The sequence below is a fragment of the Hippopotamus amphibius genome, chromosome 2, assembly GCF_030028045.1.
Source record: "Hippopotamus amphibius kiboko isolate mHipAmp2 chromosome 2, mHipAmp2.hap2, whole genome shotgun sequence".
In the NCBI taxonomy this organism is placed as follows: Eukaryota; Metazoa; Chordata; class Mammalia; order Artiodactyla; family Hippopotamidae; genus Hippopotamus; species Hippopotamus amphibius.
Window position 1 is genome coordinate 202,120,559 of NC_080187.1, and position 22,148 is coordinate 202,142,706.

The 22,148-nt window shown below is 38.2% G+C and overlaps 1 protein-coding gene and 1 pseudogene across 6 annotated transcripts in view; both read right to left on the bottom strand.

Annotated features, from left to right (window-relative positions):
- ICE2 (interactor of little elongation complex ELL subunit 2) overlaps nucleotides 1-22,148 on the bottom strand; it is a 75,484-nt gene that overhangs the window by 50,075 nt on the left and 3,261 nt on the right. For 4 of the 6 annotated variants that reach the window (XR_009051476.1, XM_057723677.1, XM_057723679.1 and 1 more), the window contains exons 4-5: nucleotides 12,901-13,162; nucleotides 11,848-11,967 (exon numbers count right to left, since the gene is read on the bottom strand). Coding sequence is in view for 5 of the 6 variants with exons in the window: in XM_057723677.1 (XP_057579660.1) it covers nucleotides 11,848-11,967; nucleotides 12,901-13,162 (382 nt within the window). In the remaining variant the exon portion in view is untranslated. Of the gene's footprint in view, nucleotides 1-11,847; nucleotides 11,968-12,900; nucleotides 13,163-15,410; nucleotides 15,505-22,148 lie in introns of those variants that run through there. The other 2 variants (XM_057723680.1, XM_057723681.1) reach the window with 2 other exon arrangements.
- On the bottom strand, nucleotides 16,001-17,578 carry LOC130845873 (polypyrimidine tract-binding protein 1-like; annotated as a pseudogene).

Here is a 22,148-nt window from a genome sequence, read left to right on the forward strand (position 1 = left end):
AACAAAAACAAAAATAAACAAATGGGATCTAATCAAACCTACAAGCTTTTGCATAGCAAAGGAAACCATAAACAAAATGAAAAGACAATGTACAGCCTGGGAGAAAATATTTGCAAACAATGTGACCAACAAGGGCTTAAATTCCAAAATATACAAACAGCTCCTACAACTCAACAACAAAAAAACAAACAACCCAATCCAAAAATGGACAGAAGACCAAAATAAACATTTCTTCAAAGAAGAAATACAGATGGCCAATAGGCACATGAAAAGATGCTCAACATTGTAAATTATTAGAGAAGTGCAAATCAAAGCTACAATGAGGTACCCCACTTCAACCCAGACAGAATGGCCATCATTAAAAAGTATATAAACAAATGCTGGCTAGGGGTTGGAGAAAAGGGAACCCTCCTACGCTGTTGGTGGGAATGCAAGTTGGTGCAGGCACTGAGGAAAATAGTAGCGAGGTTCCTCAGAAAGCTAAAAATACAATTACCAGGTAGAAGGATGTGCGCTCATTCCCTCTTGTAAGAGCACTGGAATTACAACTAACTGCTGAACAATCATCAACAGAAAGACACTGGAACTCACCAAAAAAGACACCCCACATCCAGAGACAAAGGAGAAGCTGCAATGAGATGGCAGGAGGGGCACAATAGTGATAAAATCAAATCCCGTAACTGCTGGGTGGGTGATTCACAAACTGCAGAACAGTTATCCCACAGAAGTCCACCCACTACAGTGAGGGTTCTGGGCCCCATGTCAGCCTTCCCAACCTGGAGGTCCAGCAATGGAAGGAGGAATCCCCAGAGAATCAGACTTTGAAAGCCAGTGGGATTTGATTGCAGGACCTCTACAGGACTGGAGGAAACAGAGACTCCATTCTTGGAGGGCACACAAAAGGTAATGCACACCAGGACCCAGGGGGAAGGAGCAGTGACTCCATAGGAGACTGAACCAGACCTACCTGCTGGTGATGTAGGATTGCCTGCAGAGGTGAGGGGGGAGCTGTGGCTTACTGTGGGGACTGGGACACTGGCAGCAGGGGTTCTGGGAAGTGCTCACTGGCTTGAGCCCTCTTGGAGTCCGCCATTGGCCTCAACAAAGAGCCTGTAACTTCCAGCGCTGGGTTGCCTCAGGCCAAATAACCAACAGGGTGGGATCGCAGCCACACCCACTGGCAGACAAGTGGATTACAGTTTTACTGAACTCCACCCACCAAAGCAACACTCAGCCCTACCCACCACCAGTCCCTCCCATCACGAAGCGCACAACACTCTTAGATAGCTTTCTCCACAAGAGGGGAGACAGCAGTATCAAGTAGTATCAGCAGTGTTTCGTTCTGAGGAACTGAAAACCACAGCCGCAGAAAGACAGAGAAAATGAAAAGGCAGAGGACTTTGTACCAGATGAAGGGACAAGATAAAACCCTAGAAAAACAACTAAATGAAATGGAGATAGGCAACCTTGCAGAAAAAGAATTCAGAATAATGACAGTGAAGTTGATCCAGGACTTTGAAAAAAGACTGGATGCAAAGATTGAAAAGATACAAAAGTTTAATAAAGACCTAGAAGAATTAAAGAACAAACAAACAGAGATAAGAATATAATAACTGAAATGAAAAATACACTAGAAGGAACCAATAGAAGATTAACTGAGGCAGAAGAAGAAATAAGTGACCTGGAAGACAGAATGGTGAAAATCACTGATGCAGAAAAGAATAAAGAAAAAGGAAAGAAAAATGAAGACAGCCTAAGAGAGCTCTGGGACAATGTTAAATGCACCAACACTCACATTATAGGGGTCTAAGAAGGAGAAGAGAGAGAGAAAGGACCCGAGAAAATATTGGAAGAGATTATAGTCAAAAACTTCCCTAACATGGGAAAGGAAATAATCACCCAAGTCCAGAAGGCACAGAGAGTCCCAGGCAGGATAAACCCAAGGAGAATAATGCCAGGACACACAGTAGTCAAAATGACAAAAATTAAAGATAAAAGTTATTAAAAGCAACAAGGGGAAAACGACAAATAACATACAAGGGAACTCCCATAAAGTTAGCTGATTTCTCAGCAAAAACTCTGCAAGCCAGAAAGGAGTGGCACGATATATTTAAAGTGATGAAAGAGAAGAACCTACAACCAAAAATACTCTACCCAGCAAGGATCTCATTCAGATTCAATGGAGAAATTAAAAGCTTTACAGACAAGCAAAAGCTAAGAGAATTCAGCACCACCATACCAGCCCTACAACAAATGCTAAAGGAAGTTCTCTAAGTGGGAATCACAAGAGAAGAAAAGCATCTACAAAAACAAAAACAAAACAATTAAGAAAATGGTAATAGAAAGATACATTATCGATGATTACCTTGAATGTAAATGGACTAAATGCTCCAACCAAAAGACAGACTGGCTGAATGGATACAAAAAAAAGACCCATATATATGCTGTCTACAAGAGACCCACTTCAGACCTAGGGACACATACAGACTGAGAGTGAGGGGATGGAAAAAGATATTCCATGAAAATGGAAATCAAAAGAAAGCTGGAGTAGCAATACTCATATCAGATAAAATAGACTAAAATAAAAAATGTTGCAAGAGACAAGAAAGGACACTACATAAAGATTGAGGGATCAATCCAAGAAGAGATAACAATTATAAATATATATGCACCCAATATAGGAGCACCTCAAGATATAAGGCAAATGCTAATGACTATAAAAGAGGAAATTGACAGAAACACAATCATAGTGGGGGACTTTAACACCCCACTTACACCAATGAACAGATCATCTACACAGAAAATTAATAAGGTAACAGAAGCTTTAAATGACACAATAAACCAGCTAGATTTAATAGATATCTATAGGACATTACATCCAAAAACAGCAGACTACACGTTCTTCTCAAGTGCACATGGAACATTCTCCAGGATAGATCACATTTTGGGTCACAAATCAAGCCTCAGTAAATTTAAGAAAACTGAAATCGTATCAAGCATCTTTTCCAACCACAATGCTATGAGATTAGAAATCAATTACAGGAAAAAAAACTGTTAAAAACACAAACACATGGAGGCTAAACAATATACTACTAAATAACCAAGAGATCATTGAAGAAATCAAAGAGGAAATCAAAAAATACCTAGAGATAAACGGCAACAAAAACACAACAATCCAAAACCTATGGGTTGTAGCAAAAGCAGTTCTAAGAGGGAAGTTTACAGCAATCCTACCTCAAGAAACAAGAAAAATCCCAAATAAATAATCTAACCTTACACCTAAAGAAAGTAGAGAAAGAAGAGCAAACAAAATCCAAAGTTAGCAGAAGGAGAGAAATCATAAAAATCAGAGCCAGAAATAAATGAACTAGAAACAATAGCAAAAATCAACAAAACTAAAAGCTGGTTCTTTGAGAAAGGTATAATTGATAAATCTTTACCAAGACTCATCAAGAAAAAGAGGGAGAGGACTCAAATCAATAAATTTAGAATTGAAACAGAAGTTACAACGGACAGCACAGAAATAAAAAGCACCATAAGAGACTACTACAAGCAACTGCATGCCAATAAAATGGACAACCTGGAAGAAATGGACAAATTCTTAGAAAGGTATAATCTTCCAAGACTGAATCAGGAAGAAATAGAAAATATTAACAGACCTATCACAATTAATGAAATTGAAACTGTGATTAACAATCTTCCAACAAATCTAAGTCCAGGACCAGAGAGCTTCACAGGTGAATTCTATCAAACTTTTAGAGAAGAGCTAACACCCATCCTTCTCAAGCTCCTCCAAAAAATGGCAGAGGAAGGAACACTCCCAAACTCATTCTATGAGGCCACCATCACTCTGATACCAAAACCAGACAAAGATACTACAAAAAAAGAAAATTACAGACCAATATCACTGATGAATTTAGATGCAAAAATCCTCAACAAAATACTAGCCAACAGAATCCAACAACACATTAAAAGGATCATACACCATGATCAAGTGGGGTTTATCCCTGGAATGCAAGGATTCTTCAATATATGCAAATCAATCAATGTGATACACCATATTAACAAATTAAAGGATAAAAACCACATGATAATCTCAAGATGCAGAAAAAACTTCTGACAAAATTCAACACCCATTTATGATAAAAAAACTCTCCAGAAGGTGGGCATAGAGGGAACCTACCTCAACATAATAAAGGCCATATATGACAAACCCACAGCAAACATCATTCTCAATGGTGAAAAACTGAAAGCATTCCCTCTAAGATCAGAAACAACCCAAGGATGTCCACTCTCTCCACTACTATTCAACATAGTTTTGGAGTCTTTGCCCCAATAATCAGAAAAGAAAAAGAATTAAAAGGAATTCAAATTGGAAAAGAAGTAAAACTGTCACTGTTTACAGATGACATGATACTATACATAGAAAATCCTAAAGATGCCACCAGAAAACTACTCGAGCTAATCAATGAATTTGGTAAAGTTGCAGGATACAAAATTAACACACAGAAATCTCTTCCATTTCTATACACTAACAATGAAAGATCAGAAAGAGAAATTAAGGAAACAATCCCATTCACCATGGCAACAAAAAGAAGAAAATACCTAGGAATAAACCTAACTAAGGAGGTAAAAGACCTGTACTCAGAAAACTATAAGATACTAATGAAAGAAATCAAAGATGACACAAACAGATGCCGAGATATACCATGTTCTTGGATTGGAAGAATCAACATTGTGAAAATGACTATACTACCCAAAGCAATCTACAGATTCAATCCAATCCCTATTAAATTACCAATGGCATTTTTTACAGAACTAGAACAAAAAATCCTAAAATTTGTATGGAGACACAAAAGACCCTGAATAGCCAAAGCAATCTTGAGGGAAAAAAAATAGAGCTGGAGGCGTTAGACTCCCTGACTTCAGACTATACTACAGAGCTACAGTAATCAAGACAATATGGTACTGGCACAAAAACAGAAATATAGATCAAGAGAATAGGATAGAAAGCCCAGGGATAAACCTATGCACCTATGGTCAACTAATCTATGACAAAGGAGGCAAGGATATACAATGGAGGAAAGGCAGCCTCTTCAATAAGTGGTGCTGGGAAAATTGGACAGCTACATGTGAAAGAATGAAATTAGAACACTCCCTAACACCATACACAAAAATAAACTCAAAATGGATTAAAGACCTAAATGGAAGGCCAGACACTATAAAACTCCTAGAGGAAAACAAAGGAAGAACGCTCTGACATAAATCACAGCAAGATCGTTTCTGACCCACCTCCCAGAGTGATGAAAATAAAAACCAAAATAAATAAGTGGGACCTAATGAAACTTCAAAGCTTCTGCACAGCAAAGGAAACTATAAGCAAGACGAAAAGACAACCCTCAGAATGGGAGAAAATATTTGCAAACGAATCAACAGACAAAAGATTAATCTCCAAAATATATAAACAGTTCACGCAGCTCAATATCAAAAAAACAAACAACCCAATCAAAAAATGGGCAGAAGATCTAAATAGGCATTTCTCCAAAGATGACATATGGATGGCCAAGAGGCACATGAAAAGCTGCTCAACATCACATATTAGAGAAATGCAAATCAACACTACAATGAGGTATCACTTCACACCTGTTAAAATGGGCATCATTAGAAAATCTGCAAACAGTAAATGCTGGAGAGGGTGTGGAGAAAAGGGAACCCTCTTGCACTCTTGGTGGGAATGTAAATTGATACAGCCACTATGGAGAACAGTATGGAGGTTCCTTGCAAAACTAAAAATAGAGTTACCATATGACCCAGTAATCCTACTTCTGGGCATACACCCAGAAAAAATCATAATTCAAAAAGACTCATGCGCTCCAATGTTTATTACAGCACTATTTACAACAGCCAGGAAATGGAAGCAACCTAAATATCCATTAACAGATGAATGGATAAAGAAGGTGTGGTACATATATACAATGGAATATTACTCAGCCATAAAAGGGAATGCAATTGGGACATTTGTAGAGACATGGATGGACCTAGAGACTGTCATACAGAGAGAAGTGAGTCAGAAAAACAAATATCGTATGTTAACATATACATGCGGAATATAGAAAAATGGTACAAATCAACCAGTTTGCAAGAGAGAAATAGAAACACAGATGTAGAGAACAAACATATGGACACCAAGTGGGGAAAGCTGGGCGGGGCGCGGGGGGGAATGAATTGGGAGGTTGGGATTGCCATATATACATTACTAATAAGAAAAAAAACATCAAACTGTACACTTTAAATATTTGCAATTTATTGTATGCCAAAAAAAAAAAAAAAAAAGAATTACCATATGATCCAGCAATCCCCCTTCTGGTCACATATCTGACAAAACTATAATTCAAAAAGATACATGCACCCCTATGTTCATAAGAGCACTATTCACAATAGCCAAGACATGGAAACAACCTAAATGTCCATCAATAGATGGATAAAGAAGATGTGGTACACATATTCAATGGAATAGTACCCACGCATAAAAAGAACAAAATAATGTCATTTGCAGCAACATGGAAGCAACCAGAGATTATCATACTAAGTGAAGTAAGTCAGAGAGAAAGACAAATACCATATATGACACAAATGAAGCAATCTATGAAACAGAAACAAAATTACGAACATAGAGAACAGACTGGTGGCTGCCAAGGGGGAGGAGGTTGGGGAAGGATAGAGCAGGAGGTTGAGGTTACCAGCTGTAAGCTTTTATATACAGAATGGATAAACAACAAGGTCCTACTGTATAGTACAGAGAACTATATTCAATATCCTATGATAAACCATAATGGAAAGAATATATTAAAAAATGTATATTATGTATAACCAAATCACTTTGTTGTAAGGCAGTAATTAACACAAAATTGTAAATCAACTATACTTAAAAAAAAGTTTATTTAGTATGTAATGGCTATATGCTCTAACAATATAGATGCAATACTAAAAAAAAAAAGCAGGGGAGGATGGGGAGAACATATGAAAAAAATTTTCAAACTATTTTCAGAAATCCTGTGGATTGGAAGCATTGTATTCTGAGGCTGTTGTGAGTACAACATGGGATCAAGCAAATGAGACACGTGGTATTTTTTTTTTCTTTAAATATACTTTTTCTAGCTCCATCAACTGAAATATTCTCAGACACACTGATCAACCCAGGTGCAATGAGCACCCCCAGTGCCCAGATTGTAGTCTTGAAATGCCGTTTCCCACTAAAAGAAACAAAGGCTTTCGAAAATGGCTGATTCCAGGGCTGGGACAGGAAATGTACAAAACAAGCCTCAAAGACTACTAGAGTGACTCAAAAGGACTGGGAAGCCAGTATGAAGAGCCCACCACTGGTCAAAATTGGTATTATCTGAGTTTCAAAAAGGATAACTGTAGTGGACTAAAATGCATCATATATGTTTAACTTCATCATTCAATAATATTTTTTAAAAAAGTGACCACCTCTGTAAAGTAAGAAAGAACCAATTAATTTTTTCAAAACTGTATATCAAGAATCTAGCATTTTTTCTGCTACATGAAATGGGAAGCCGAGTAATAGATGAGGAAAAACATACCTTAATAAAATTACTCCAACTAATGAATAGAAATAAATGATGCAATTAGAATCCTATAATTTTGCAAACCCCAGTGAATGAATGATTCTAGGCATTAAGAATCAATAGTTGGGGACTTCCCTGGTGGAGCAGTCGTTAAGAATCTGCCTGCCAATGCAGGGGACACAGGTTCTATCCCTGGTCCAGGAAGATCCCACATGCTGCAGACCAACTATGCCCATGCTCCACAACTACTAAAGCCTGTGCACCTAGAGCCCATGCTCTGCGCGACAAGAGAAGCCACCACTATAAGAAGCCCATGCACTGCAACGAAGAGAAGCCCCCGCTCACCACACTAGAGAAACCCACGCACAGCCATGAAGACCCAACACAGTCAAAAAATAAATTAATTAAAAATAAAAACACAAAAACAAAAAACAATCCCCCAAAGATCTTTTAAAACACAAAAAGAATCAATAGTTGCAGGAGGTCCATTGGTTGGGACTTTGCTTTCCAATGCAGGGGATGCAGGTTTGATCCCTGGTCAGGGAGCTAGGATCCTATATGCCTCCAGGCCAAGAAACCAAAACATAGAGCAGAAGAAATAGTGTAACAAATTCAATAAAGACTTTAAAAATGGTCTACATCAAAAAAAAAAAAAAAAAAAAACAGTAGCTGCTAACATCACAAAAGACAATCATACATTATGTGCCACCCGATTAAAGAATACACCATCATCCCACATGCTCAATCCCTCTGGAAAGACCATAATTCTAATCAAGCTTCTGGATTCAGTTGACAATTTGTAAGAAATAAAGAGGAAAGAGGAACATGTTGAGCATCATGAATATATAATTATCAAAATCTAGACTGTGGGAAACTCTAAAGGTCAAATAACCCAAGTTCTTGAAAAGATAAAGTTTAAGGGAAAAAAAAATGGAGGGGGAACTTGTAGATTAAAAGAAACTGTTTTATCAAATAAAAGAAAAAACTTCCAATGTATACATTAGTCCCCCTTATCCACGGGGGATATATTCCAAGACCCTCAGTGGATGTCGGAAATCGTGGGTAAGACCAAATATCATTTCCTATTCATATATACTTTTGATAAAGTTTAATTTAAAAATTAGGCACAGAAAGAGATTAGCAATAACAACTAATAATAAAAACAGAACAATTACAGCAACATCATAATAAGTTATATGAATGTGGTCCCTCTCTCAAAATATCTTACAAATTTAATATCTGTTCAATCTTAACTAAGCACTTGTCAGGTGCTGCGGCTATAACTTTCGCAGTTTGAGGTGTGACAGCAAAACACAAATTTCTTTTTCCTTCGTTATAATTTCATGGATAGAAGATCCATTCTTACTGCAGATCTTAGCAACTGCAGCATATGATTTTTGTTCTTTCCTTACTGAGAACTTTCACCTTTTCACTTAAAGGAAACACTTTGTGGCTTCTTTTCTGGCACACCCAAACTGCCAGCATTGCTACTCTTGCACTTCAGGGCCATTATCAAGTAAAATAAGGGTGTCTTGAACACAAGCACTGCGATACCTCAACAGTTCATCTGATAACCAAGGCGGCTAGTAAGAGATTAATGGGTGTAATATGCTAGACAAAAGGATAATTCACATCCCAGTAGGCTGGAGCACAATGGTGAGAGATTTCATCACACTATTCAGAATGGTGTGTGATGAATTATTTCTGAAATTTTCCATTTGTGGGTAACTAAAAATCAGGAAAGCAAAATCGAGATTAAGGGGGGACTATTGTACAACCCATAAAACTTTTGTATTTAGAATATAAAAAAAACTCCCAAATAACAGTAATAAAAAAGATGGAAAATCCAGTAGAATAAAGGGCAAAACTTGAACAATCAATTCACAAGAAGTGACCAAGAAACATATGAAAAGGTATACAGTCTTATATATATAGTACCCTATCCTCTAGATTGGTTAAAACTAAAATGACTGTAAGTATCAATTGTTGAGGATATGGAGTAAAAACCTCTCAAACACTGCTGGGTAGAATGTAAAGTGCCATAACCACTTTGGAAAACAGTCTAACATTATCTCTTGAAGCTGAAGATACGCATACTCTATAACTCAACAATTCCATTCCTAGTCATATACGCAGTAGAAACGTGTGTACATGTGTACCAAGAGACATGAGAATTTTCACAGGGGCATTGTTTAGAATAGCTTAAAACTGGAAACAGCCCAAATTTTGAGCAAAAGAATAAACTGTTTATAAATGTACAGAAATCAAAATGAATGAAATACAACTACCCACATATATACATATGAATCTCACAGACATACTATTGAGTAAAGCAAGAATTTTGTTCACATAAAAGAACAAAAGAATTCATATAAAATTCAAAAACAGGCAAAAGAAAGCTTGAACTACCAAAAAATAATCTTTTTTTTGTAAGGCATGGAAATTATCAAACCAAACTTGGCGTAGTGATTATTTCTTCAACAAGGGAAAATGTTATTATCTAGGAGGGATACACAGCAGGCTTCTAGGTTACTGGTAATGTTTTATTTCTCACCTTGGAAGAGAGTTACATAGGTGTTCACTATATAATTATTTGTTAAGCTGTACATGTTTGTTCTAAATACTTTTTCACAGGTACATTACATTTCATAATATAAAATTAAAAATTTAAAACAATAAAAAGATTATAAAAATATCAGTGAGTCTTTGGGGTGAGATGTAAAATGTAATGTGACAACGTGCTGCTACGTCAACCTGGCTAAAAAACAAGACCTAATGTTGATTGCTAGCTATCAAATAATATACTCTGTTAATAAATATTTTTATATTCACCTAACAAGTAATTATATTGAGTACTTACTGTGTGCCAGGCATTATTCCAGGGACTGGGAACATAGCAGTACAAAAAGAATACTTACATATAGGTGTTGTGGAGAAAGACAATAAAACAAAAGGTAAAGGAAACACTGAGGGTGATGCTAGTTTTTATGGAGTGATTAAGAGTATCCTCAGTGATAGTTGGCTTCTGAACAGAGAGAGATTCAAAGGAATCAAGGAACTAATCTGTGCGGATATCTGGGGAACAGCTTGCCTGAAAGATGGGAACAGCCAAAGGCACAAAGAGGCCAGGAGGCTGAAGAGAGTAATTCAGGGGAATATGCATGAGATGAAGCAGGCTTGGGGGATGCTGGTGAGGAGGCGGGATCGTGCAGGGCACTGCAGAACTTTCTAAAGACTGTCTCTTACTGAGTGAGATGAGAAGCCATTTGAAACCAGCATAATGAGGGGACGTGATTTATGTTTTAAGACCATCATTCTGGTCCTTTCACCAACACTATTAATATAGGAATAGCTACAGTGCCTTTCACATATGGAGAAATATGACACTCCGTTTGAGTATAACATACATAAGTTCAGAGAAAAATGAAATTCTGCCTTTTATTTAGAAGAGTCATTCTTCTGGTTCATATTAACAGCAAAATTTCACCTTAAAGAAGTGTTTGTGTTTTTGTTAAGTAAAACTAATAACCTCTGCTGTCCTCCAATTTATAGTGAGCAGTTTTGGTTTTTTTAAAGTTGTGGTAAAATACCCTTAAAAACCTACTATTTTAACCATTTTTAAGTGTAGAGTTCAATACTATTAAGTGTATCACATCGTTTTGTAAAGTGACTAGTTTCAAAGGCTTAAAAAAAAATTCAGACTGGTGTTGGTATTTCTAGATGAGTTACTATTTAAGTAGTGCACTCTAAATTTCTCCTATGCCCACTAAATGATGGGCGATTACAAGGGAGAGTGATTTACATGCTTTGTAACAAATCTGCATGAATCATTTAAATATCAAAAAATTATTTGATGAAATTTATCATCTGGTGGCTGCTTACCATGAAGATAGTGAATGTAAAATTATATGACTAGGTTCTAAAGGACCATTCAGATTTTTAAGGACCAAGGTAACTCCTTAAACCCCATTCTCTCACAAGGGAAATCAGTGCATCAGATCAAACCATCCATATGAGTAAAATATAACTCAAATACAGCAGTTAGATCATTAAAAGAAACAATATGAATATACTACAGTACCTGACTTTGAGGTGTATTTCTATTATTTAAATACATGATGAATAAAAGACCTACATATAACGTGGTCTCTAATTTGACACTATTAACATATGCTTTTGGAAAATCATCACCCATTTTATATGCTACTATTGTCTATATACTTGGCAGTTTAAGTAAATCTAATTTTTTTTTTTTTACCTCCGTGAAGAGACGAGCATCATCAGAAAGCATATTATAATCCTGTGCACATTTCTTTGCAGAATTTTGCAAAAATTTTAGGAATTCTATAACTTCTTCATTCACATGTTTTTTCATATCCTGATTTTGAAAAAAAGTAGACATTATTGGAATAAGAAGCTTCGTTAAAAACAATCACTTCTTAATCACTGCACTAATAATTTGGACTTAAAGCATCATATCCAAAGCAGAAATCACAAAAAGGTTAACTCCAGAAAAAGAGAAAAGCTAATGACTAACTACAATATATGGTTAGGAATTAATATGCTGATTTCAAAAAATGCTCTTAATTAACATAAAAAAGGACAAATGCCCAAATGGAAAAACAAGACTACATTTAAATACACAAGTTACAAAAGAAGAATTAGAAATGGCTTATAAACACATGGAAAATGCTTCTTTTCGTTAGTAACCATTATAAGTTAATATAAAATAAGAGATTATTTTTTCCATATCAAATCAGAGGCAAAAAAAAGTAATGTTCAGTATTAGTGAAGATATTTTGAAGAAAACCTTCACACAGTAGTGGTACATACAAATCAGTTTAAACTTTTTGCAGAACAAGTTACTCATGTGTAGCTGCAGATCAAAGCTTTAAAAACATGCATAGTTTTTGATCTGGTAATTATATTTTTAAGAATTTATCTCAAGGAAACAAAGATATGAATGAAGAATTGACAACAGTGATCTTCAGCATGGCATCACTTACATAATTGAGAATCTGTAAACTACTTAAAGTAATAATTAAACAAAACATTTAAAGTGGTTCAAGGAGCAATGTAAAGTTCTGCTAGTGCGCAATATGAACGGGGGAAATATACTTGGAACTAGAGCAAAATGCCTTAACTATAACAGAATCAACAATAGAATTAAGGTACCAATGCTCTGTCAATTAAACTCCTTATATTTTCCATTTTTATTAATATGATTGCACCTAAAAATATAAAAGCAAATTTAAAATATTCCCTAACTTTTAAATATTTTTTTACTGAAGCTGAAGACCAGAATACATACCAAGTACTGCAAGTAGTCATTTTTATTTATCCCAACAGCTTTGGAATTCGCAGGGATTTTTGCATATTTAACCAAAAAATCCACATAATTCCTCTGTTCTCTCTGTGAGAAACGAGAGAAACGAGGATAAGGAACTCTTGGTTTTGGAAGAAGAACCATTCCAACTGTGGTTTTAACTTTTTCCTTTGCTTGAGTTGCTGAACTAACTGCCGGCTCATTTTCTACAGAACTTGCTGAGGCATTCAAATTTTCTCCTATACGTCTGGAAAAAAAAAATACAATTTACAAATATGTGCTATTCACATGAAGATTACTATCACGAAACTTCATGATTCTTAATCACCAGGGAGAATACAGAGTGATTAACAGAGTAAATTCTGGATTATTATCAAACCCTGCCACCTGCATTTTGATGGTTAGCCATTTAGTATAAATTAAGCATTCTCCAGGACAGAATCACATTACAAGTTTACCTTCAATTATCTGATGGAGAGGAAGAGGCATAATCCTTAGGTAAGTTACTCAATTTGGAAGTTTTTTCCTTTTATTGAAGAGGGGTAAATCACTTTTGCCAATTAAATATGCAGGTATTTTGTGTTTACATTTTATGTCAATGCAAGTTGTTTTTTTAATACTTAAATTCTTCAATAAGATGTATCAGTCAATGTGGTGAACAAAAGCCACAAAGGGCAGGATATGATGGGGTCACAAACTTGAAGTTCACAAGTTCACTGAGATTCTAAATTTTCTGGTTTCCTCTGCTTTAATTATCTCAGGAAATAAAAAGAAAATTCCAACACTGTGATATATTTTATGGACACAACAGTAGTTTTAGAAAAAGTTGTATAATCCTCTATCACTCATGCACATGGCTGAGTCTATGGAAATGTCTTCATATTTTGTATGGATATAAAAGAGAAATCTTGGCATATCTATAATGAACTACACTAGAGGAAAAAACAGTGAGTACCTAGACAACCTGTTACCCTATTTGTTTATGAAATGCTATCCCCAATTTCTTTAACAAAATCACCTTACTACCCCAATTAAGGTATATGAATACAAAGTTTTTATCTTGTACATAATCTGTCTCTGTTGCTGCTATTCAGTGTTATAATCTACATTTTTCATAACAGAGTCTTAAAGTACAGACACACATACACGAAACACTTCTTTAGCCTCTACAACTTTAATTTCCACCACAGTAATTGTTCTCTATGATTTGGTTCCAAACTAAACGACAATAATCCAAAAGGAAGGGAAACTAATGAAAGGATGAACGTCTGTTGATTCATTCTTCATTCCTCGATTCATTAATATTTTGAGTGACTACAATGTGCCGGCCCTATGCTGGGTTCTGGACATACAACCAACATCCAGCATGATACAGTCTCTACTCTCTAGGATCCCATAATCAAGTGGATCAGACAAATGAATGGGAAACAAAGAGAAGTAAACATGTACATACACCAATACAATGTGACTATGGAGATCTCAGGTTTCCAAACTGAACATATTGAATAGGTGACTGAGAAAAATCCTAAGGACATCCAAATCAGGGATCAAGAGAGAAGAAATATCCAAAGCAGTGGTTCTCAATCACAACAGTATTAATTCCCTCAGGGCATTCATTCTGGAAGCCTGTGGGTACCTCTAGGTTGTCCAAAGTAGAATTAAAGGCATTTAGAAGTAAGGAATACTAGATTTCTATAATGTATGGTAGTGTCTTGTACAACTTTCAAAGGTCATTTCAAGCTTTCTCTTATCATATACAAATAAGTGTGGTCTGTTATTACTTGACAATACATTTTATTTTTTGTTGTTGTTGTTGCTATTATAAATTGCTTTAATTCCGTTCTCTCCAGATTACAAAACCGGCGGGCAGCGGCCTGCCATGCTCCTTATAATACTGAGCCTGTAATTGCTGTTATCAAAATATACATCTGTGTCACCATAAAAAAATGCAATTGCTGCCCCTCACATCTTACAACAGGTACAAAAAATTATAAACATTTACACCCTTTTCCACCCTGACATGGAAAGTCGAGGCCCAGGCCCCAAGGGAGGGCCGGCCAGCACAGGGCCTGCTCAGGGAGCCCCTTGGACCTGTGAGCGCAGGACAAAGCAGTGAAGACCAGAGGCTGCGGTCCCATCTCCTAGGGTCCCAGCATTAGAGACAGACAAAAAATCTGAAACAAAACTTTGGCCCAAAATTTGCAGGAAAAAAAGAAACCCTGAAAGTTTAAGAGCACTTGTCCTCCGGGACAGAGGACAGTCAGGTGTGAGTAAGGCATCAAGAGGTCGCAGATGCGCCAGCCCCACTGTGTCTGCCCTGGAAACTAGATCCTGCCCTGCGACTCGGTGACAAGGAATAACATAAAAGCACAGTACACAATGTCATGCCATGAGGAGAAAATTGAGGTTCCACTCATACCATTTTCATCATCTTGCTATAAAAAAAGTTACTTAAAACTATTTCTTTTGCATATAAATGATAAAGATTAGAATACCTGGTCAACTGGAAACACTACCAGGCACAGGCGCCTGCAGGTGCATCAAGGCATAATACAGAGATTACAGTGGAAACAAAGCCAAAAAGGCAACGGGGAGGGCCCTGGGGCTGGAGGCCGAGTCACACACTTGATTAAAGGATTGGGGTGGCGGCCACACCCGGCCACCAACAGCCTCCCACCACAGGATGCAGGCACGTGATCCCACGGGAGGCTGACCCCACAGGCCTCCAAACCCCTACATGTCTGCTACCCCAAGAAGGCCCTGCCAGAGCAGTGAGTTTAAGGCACAATAAAGCCAAGTGGAGGTTTGGGAGCCCCCGACATGAAGGCTGCAGAAGGCATGGGAAAGGGACCGGGGCGGGTTGTGCCCCCACTGTCATCAAGAGCCTGAGGCTGGCACACCACCTCCCCAAGGGGAGCCAGTGAATTAGATTTCATTTCTTTTAAAAACAGGTACACTGATTTCTCTTCAAAAAGATTAAATCTCTGGTCTTTTAAGTTCACTTCAGCTGCTGATTAAAGTGGCTTTTTTCTGGAATGATGAAAGCTGTTTCTGGGTGCCCGGCAGGCTGGTCCTCGGTGGCGGCCTAGATGGTGGACCTGGAGGACACCCGCAGGTGGTGGTTCTCACCCAGGTCGTGGTTGCGCAGGTCAATGAGCGCCTGGATGGCCTCCTCCACTGAGCCCATCTAGATCAGCGCCATCGTGTGGTCCTTCTGGAAGAACCTGAAACCTTTGACGATCCCACCATTGCTGGAGGAGAGAACCTTGAGGCCGTCTTTGGAGATGGAGGGTGGGATGTGGAAGAGGTGCAGGGTGGCCAAGGGCGGGAAGATGTTCCGGAAGTTTCTGGAGCTGGGATTCTTGTAGCGGTGCAGGGGCGAGTTGCCATAGTCCTTGGTCAGGCCCTGGTCCTGGCCCTCAACGGGCAGCTACAAGTTCTGGTGCTTGGAGAGCGTGATGCACACTGGCTTCCTGAGAGCTTGTGCCCATGGAGGTGGCTGGTGGCCAGCCGGGCCTGGCTCCTGTTGGCCATCTGCACCAGGGCGTTCTCCTTCTTGCCGAACAGGATCTTCACCCGCTGCACATCGCCATACATGGCAAAGAGAATAAAGAGGCTTTGGGGTGTGACCCTCTCAGGGTTGAGGTTGCTGACCAGCAGGACAGAGTTTCCTGCCCCTGCCAGGCCCGGGATGGCGAACTGGCCTGCTGCTCCTGCTGCCGCCGCCGCCACCAATGGAACGGCCAGAGGAGCCAGGGCCCCGTGCACATTAGGGACAGAGAGGCCTGCAGCTTGAGGAACTGCAAAGGTGGGAGGGAAGCCAGCTCCTGCATACAGAGGCTGACATTATATCAGGCACACCAAAGGCTGTGGCCATGGTCTGGTCCAGTGAAGGCTGGCTTTTGCCGGACGGCAGGTTGGGTCGCGTGTAGTCACAGCTCTTGTCATTGTTGTACTTGACTTTGAAGCTGGTGAGCTTGGAGAAGTTGATGCACAGGGTGCAGCAGGCATTGCAGATGTTCTGGCCATTCAGAGACAGCTTGGCGTGCTGGGTGCTCGTGGGGTTGGTGTACTGCAGCAGCGCCTGGAACTGGATGTTCTTGTTGAAGGTGATGATCTTCAGGATGGTGCCAAACTTGGAGAAGATCCAGTGCAGCATGTCCAGGGTCACTGGGTAGAAGAGGTTCTCCACAATGACCCTGAGCACCGGGCTCTGGCCAGCCATTGCCATCCCCGTGTCCACCGCCACGGCTAAGGCAGCCAGGGCCAGGTTTCCTGACTGGACCGAGTTCACCGCTTACAGGGCCACCTGGGCCCACGCCTCATTGGGCAAGCTGTCCATCTTGAGCTTCTTGTGGTTGGAGAACTGGATGTAGAGGGGCTGGCTGTGCAGCATGGGTGTCACAGACATGTACTGGTTTACCATGGTGTTGGCAGCCTCCTTTGTGTTCATCTTGATGAAGGCCTGGTTCTTCCCTTTCAGCATCAGGAGACTGGTGACCTTCCCGAAGGGCAGCCCCAGGGAGATGACCTCCCCCTTGGTGAGGTCACTGGGCAGCTTTCGGACGTGGATCACCCTGGAGGGCACGCCTGCACTCCTGCTGTCCCCCTTGAACTTCTTGCTGTCGTTTCCATTTGCTGTGGAGGCCAAGTTGCTGCTCATGATAAAGGGTCCTTAGTGACATAGACAGAGAAGAGCTCATCAGATCCCCACTTTGTACCAACGGCTATGTCTGGGACGATGCCGTCCACTGCACACATAGAAGACCCGCCGGGGACGGAGTGGAGATGCCAGAATCTACCCTTATTTTTAAGACATTTTTATCGTATAGTTTATCTTACTTCTCTTAAATCCAATCTTATTCATTTTAGCTGCTGCATGTGACTACTTCATTATATCTTCTAGTGCATTAGTATCTACTATAACATATAATTTTCCTTTTATTTCACATTTATATACCTAGAGCATTATTTTAAAATATTATGTTTGTGGCTACTAATATCTATGAGTTTCAATTCATAGTAAACAAGGTGTCTTACTTCTTAGTAACATTTGTTATGCAAAGTGGGAGAGTTTTGGCCTAATAAGTTTGAGAATTACCAATCTAGATCTGTGTTTGGACAAAGGGTGAGTTAAGCCCCATCCAAAACTACCACTAATTTGTTTTAGATCAACTTTAAAATACTAGAATAAATATGGTAAAAATTCCAAAATTCTTTAAAAAAGACTTAAAGCCCCCAAATAAGGCAAAATATTCAAGACTACTCTTTTAGAGCTAAACTCTGGATGGAAAACTAATCAGGAGAGCTGGTTAGTAAATGGAAAAAGAATTTTGGAAATTAAAATTAAGGATGCTTAGATTGGCTCTGAAAATAATATAGGTGAAAGAAGACATACTTAGCTACTAAAGTTTCTCCAATAACTGCATAAAAATAAGCATATTTTAGGTTAACAAAATGAATATTAACTGCTGATCTTGGGAGAAATGTATTACAGCAAATTGATTTCTCACTAGAAAATGTCTTGAGAGCTATTCAAACCTAACAGAATTGTGTCCGCAACTCTTAACAATACTGCTTCACAGCTGTCTCTCTGAATATGAGAACATGTCTGTCCTTGTGGCACAAACTGGCAAATTTAATTAAGCTGCTGCAGCTACAAGATGCTGACTCAGATATGCCAGAGTAGGAATGTCAAGAAATTCTAGCAGTTTAAATTGGCTACATTCAGCGAAGAATGAAATGGCAGCACATCAAGATCATTTCTGTGTGCAGTGCTGTCAAAATCTTCATCAGGATGCAAGCCAAAAGCATCTGACAGGGTTTCTCTATCCACATTTACAGCATTATATTTTATTTAAGTTGATGGTTTGAAGTTTTCCCCCTTCATTTTGTCAACTACCCACTCTCCTTTTTTACTTTAAGTTTCTATGAAAAAAAAAGGAAGAATTCAAAACTTTTCATTTCCTAAGCTTTAAGTCTCCTGGTTTGGGCAGCTTCTTTAAGTAGCATTTGGAAACGGTGCTTCTAGCCTCCATCTAAAGTCTACCTGCACCTCCTGAATTTGCTTTACCTACATTAAACATGTTAAAACTTCTTCTCCTCTTCTTCTTCTTCTTCGTGTATTTGAAGCTACTTTCCCCTTCGTTGGCTTAAAACCCAGTTATAAATATCTATAACCAGAAACTAATTTTTTAAAAGGCAAATTTTTACCTTTTAGTGGAGGGAGGAGGCTTGATAACAACCTTATACTGTTGAAAGTAGCATAATTAGAGGTATCAATATTTTCCCAAATATGTTATTTATAGAATAAAAAAATGCAAAATTAGGGCTAATAAATTTACATTTTTCCTAGTTTTTTCGTCCAGAAAACTGTGATAATTTAGTATAGTCTGAAAATCCATTCTTACTATAATAAAACTAAAGGTTAGCAAAAAAGACTAAAACATACAAAATCAATGACTTGTGCCTTTATTTCTTCTATGCTAAAAGCTATATTAAACTAATAAATTACTTTGTGCTATATAGAAATCTAAAGAAAAACAAGCGATATTCTAAGAAAAAAAAAGATTTCAGGAGTTAAGTGTACTCAACTTCCAGTAAGACATCCTCTCCCTTACGTATTTCAGACTATAACCCACACTTGGGGTATGCTGAATAGAACCAGACTTGAAAAGAACCACAAAATAATTAAGAAGCAGTAGCAGGATGAAGATTAATGTTAGAAATTTTTAGTCTGAAAAGATGCAGATGAGATAAAAGTTAATAAAACAGTGAGTTTTTTTTAAAGAGTAAAGATATATGTGCCCTAAATCCCAGGATACTAGAATTGGTAAGCCTTCTTTGATTCAAATAAACAAAGGCAATTCTTTATTTAATTGATAATAAGATTTAAGAAGTTAGTTATCTTGGGCTTCCCTGGTGGCGCAGTGGTTAAGAATCCGCCTGCCAATGCAGGGAACATGGGTTCAAGCCCTGGTCGAGGAAGATCCCACGTGCCTCAGAGCCGCTAAGCCTGCGAACCACAACTACTGAGCCCATGCACGGCAACTACTGTAGCCCGTGAGCCTAGAGCCCGTGCACCGCAACAGGAGAAGCCACCACAATAAGCCCACACACCTCAATGAGAGTAGCCCCCTGCTCTCTGCAACTAGAGGAAGCCTGCGCACAGCAACGAAGACCCAATGCAGCCACTAAATTAATTAATTAACTTTAAAAAAGTTAGTTATCTCCAAGAAATGGTACAAGTTGACTAACAGAAATAGCTTTCGAAAAATATCCATAGCTACAAACTGAAAAGAAATCTATTATCTTAACCTTCTATAGTTGATACTAGCAAAGACATCATACTTATGCACTTTAGCAAGAAATGTTGCTCCTGAAATTGCCTCTTAAAAACATTTTTGCAAATGTCTTCTGCTTGCCTTTATGTGAACTCACCTATTTATTCGATGGAATCAAAAAAGCACTTGTTTCTTTAATGTTTTTAATGGCAATCTGGCAATATTTATAAAAATTAAAATCACATACACACCCTCCTCTCATAGGAACTTATCCTTATACCAGCATATGTATAAAAAGGATGCTCACTGTTTGTAACACTAAAGGAATGGAAACAACCTAAATGAGTATCAGTGGTAGCAATTAATTGACTCCATTAAGAAATGCCATAGCCACCAGAAAACTAGGAGGAAAATTAGGAGAGTGAGATATCTCCACAGTTAAGAGTTCACTGATGATCTCAAGAGGAGCAATTTTAGTAGCCTAGTGAGGGTAGAAAGGTAGATTACAGTGGGATGTTTAGTGAAAGCAAGTGCAACGGGATGTGCAGTAAAGGTTTTTTTTTTTCATTCTGTTTTTTAAATCGATTCTCCAAATCTGTCTTTTGGCTGGAGAGTTTAATACATTTAAAGTAATTATTGGTAGGGAGGGACTCAGTAATGCTATTTCGTTAATTGTTTTTGGTATGTCTTATAGCTTTTTTGTCCTTCATTTCCTCCCAGCAAGCATATACAAGTATTTTAAGAAGTCTAAGTACAAATGAGAGAAGAGGTAAAAGTAACTAGGAGGGAATGTGGAATCCAGGGATTGAGACAGGACAAACTTGAACATGTTTAAATATTGGTCAAGAGAGAACAGAGGGAATTCCCTGGCAGTCCAGTGATTAGGACTCTGCACTTCCACTGCAGGGGGCATAGGTTTGATCCTTGGTCAGGGAACTAAGATCTCACAAGCCACGCAGCATGGCTTAAAAAAAAAAAAAAGAGAGGGGGAGAGAGAGAGATAGGAGTAAGAGGGGATGCTAATTGACAGAAAGGGTACTGAAAAGGCAGGAAAAGATGGGGTCCCATTCCATGCAGAGGCTGGAAATATGCTTCCTCCATTGCAAAAGGAGTGGAGAAAAGATGAAAGTAAATATTTAGCTCCCCTAGGGGAGCTCCCCAATTCCTCATCTGGTATATTTTCACTCCTTTCCAGTAAACCTGATTACTTAGTTTTCAGATTCATCCACAATAGAGTTGAAACAGCCAATCACAAAGGAAAGAAGAGCTGTTATAGGCAGGTAAGCAGTGAGAAGCGAAAATTATCACTTATTAGGCATTTTCATACCAGAAAGGAAAAAAAAAACTCTATGGGAATTTGGTGGTATCTATTAAAATATAAAATGTTTATAGGATCTGCCCAAACAATTCATATATGAATTGTTGAATATATCTTATATAAGTAATTATAAGAAGTTTATAAATGTTACTGTTTAAAATTGCAAAGAAAGAGGAACACAAACATTTTGCAATGTAAAACTAGCTAAAAGAATTAAAGTACAGTAAAGTAATATGCAACCATTAAAAAGACTGAGCTAATGTAGGGACACAAAATACCCAAAGCATTATTTTAAATGAAAAAGGCAAACTGCAAAATTTTTATAGTGTTTATAGTATTTTATAGTATTTATAGTGTGATTCCATTTTTTTTCCCCAGCTGCACTGCACCACTTGAGGGATCTTAGTTCCCTGACCAGGGATTGAACCTGGGCCCTCAGCCAATGAAAGGACAGAGTCCTAACCACTGGTCTGCCAGGAATTCCCCCCATTTTTGTTTTAATATGTATCTGTTCATGTGTGGAGAAAGGTCTGAAAAGATATATATGTACACCAAAGAGTGGTCATTTTTGGGTACTGAGTTCTATTTTTTAATTTTTACATTTCTATAATTTGAATATATCATGGTGGATA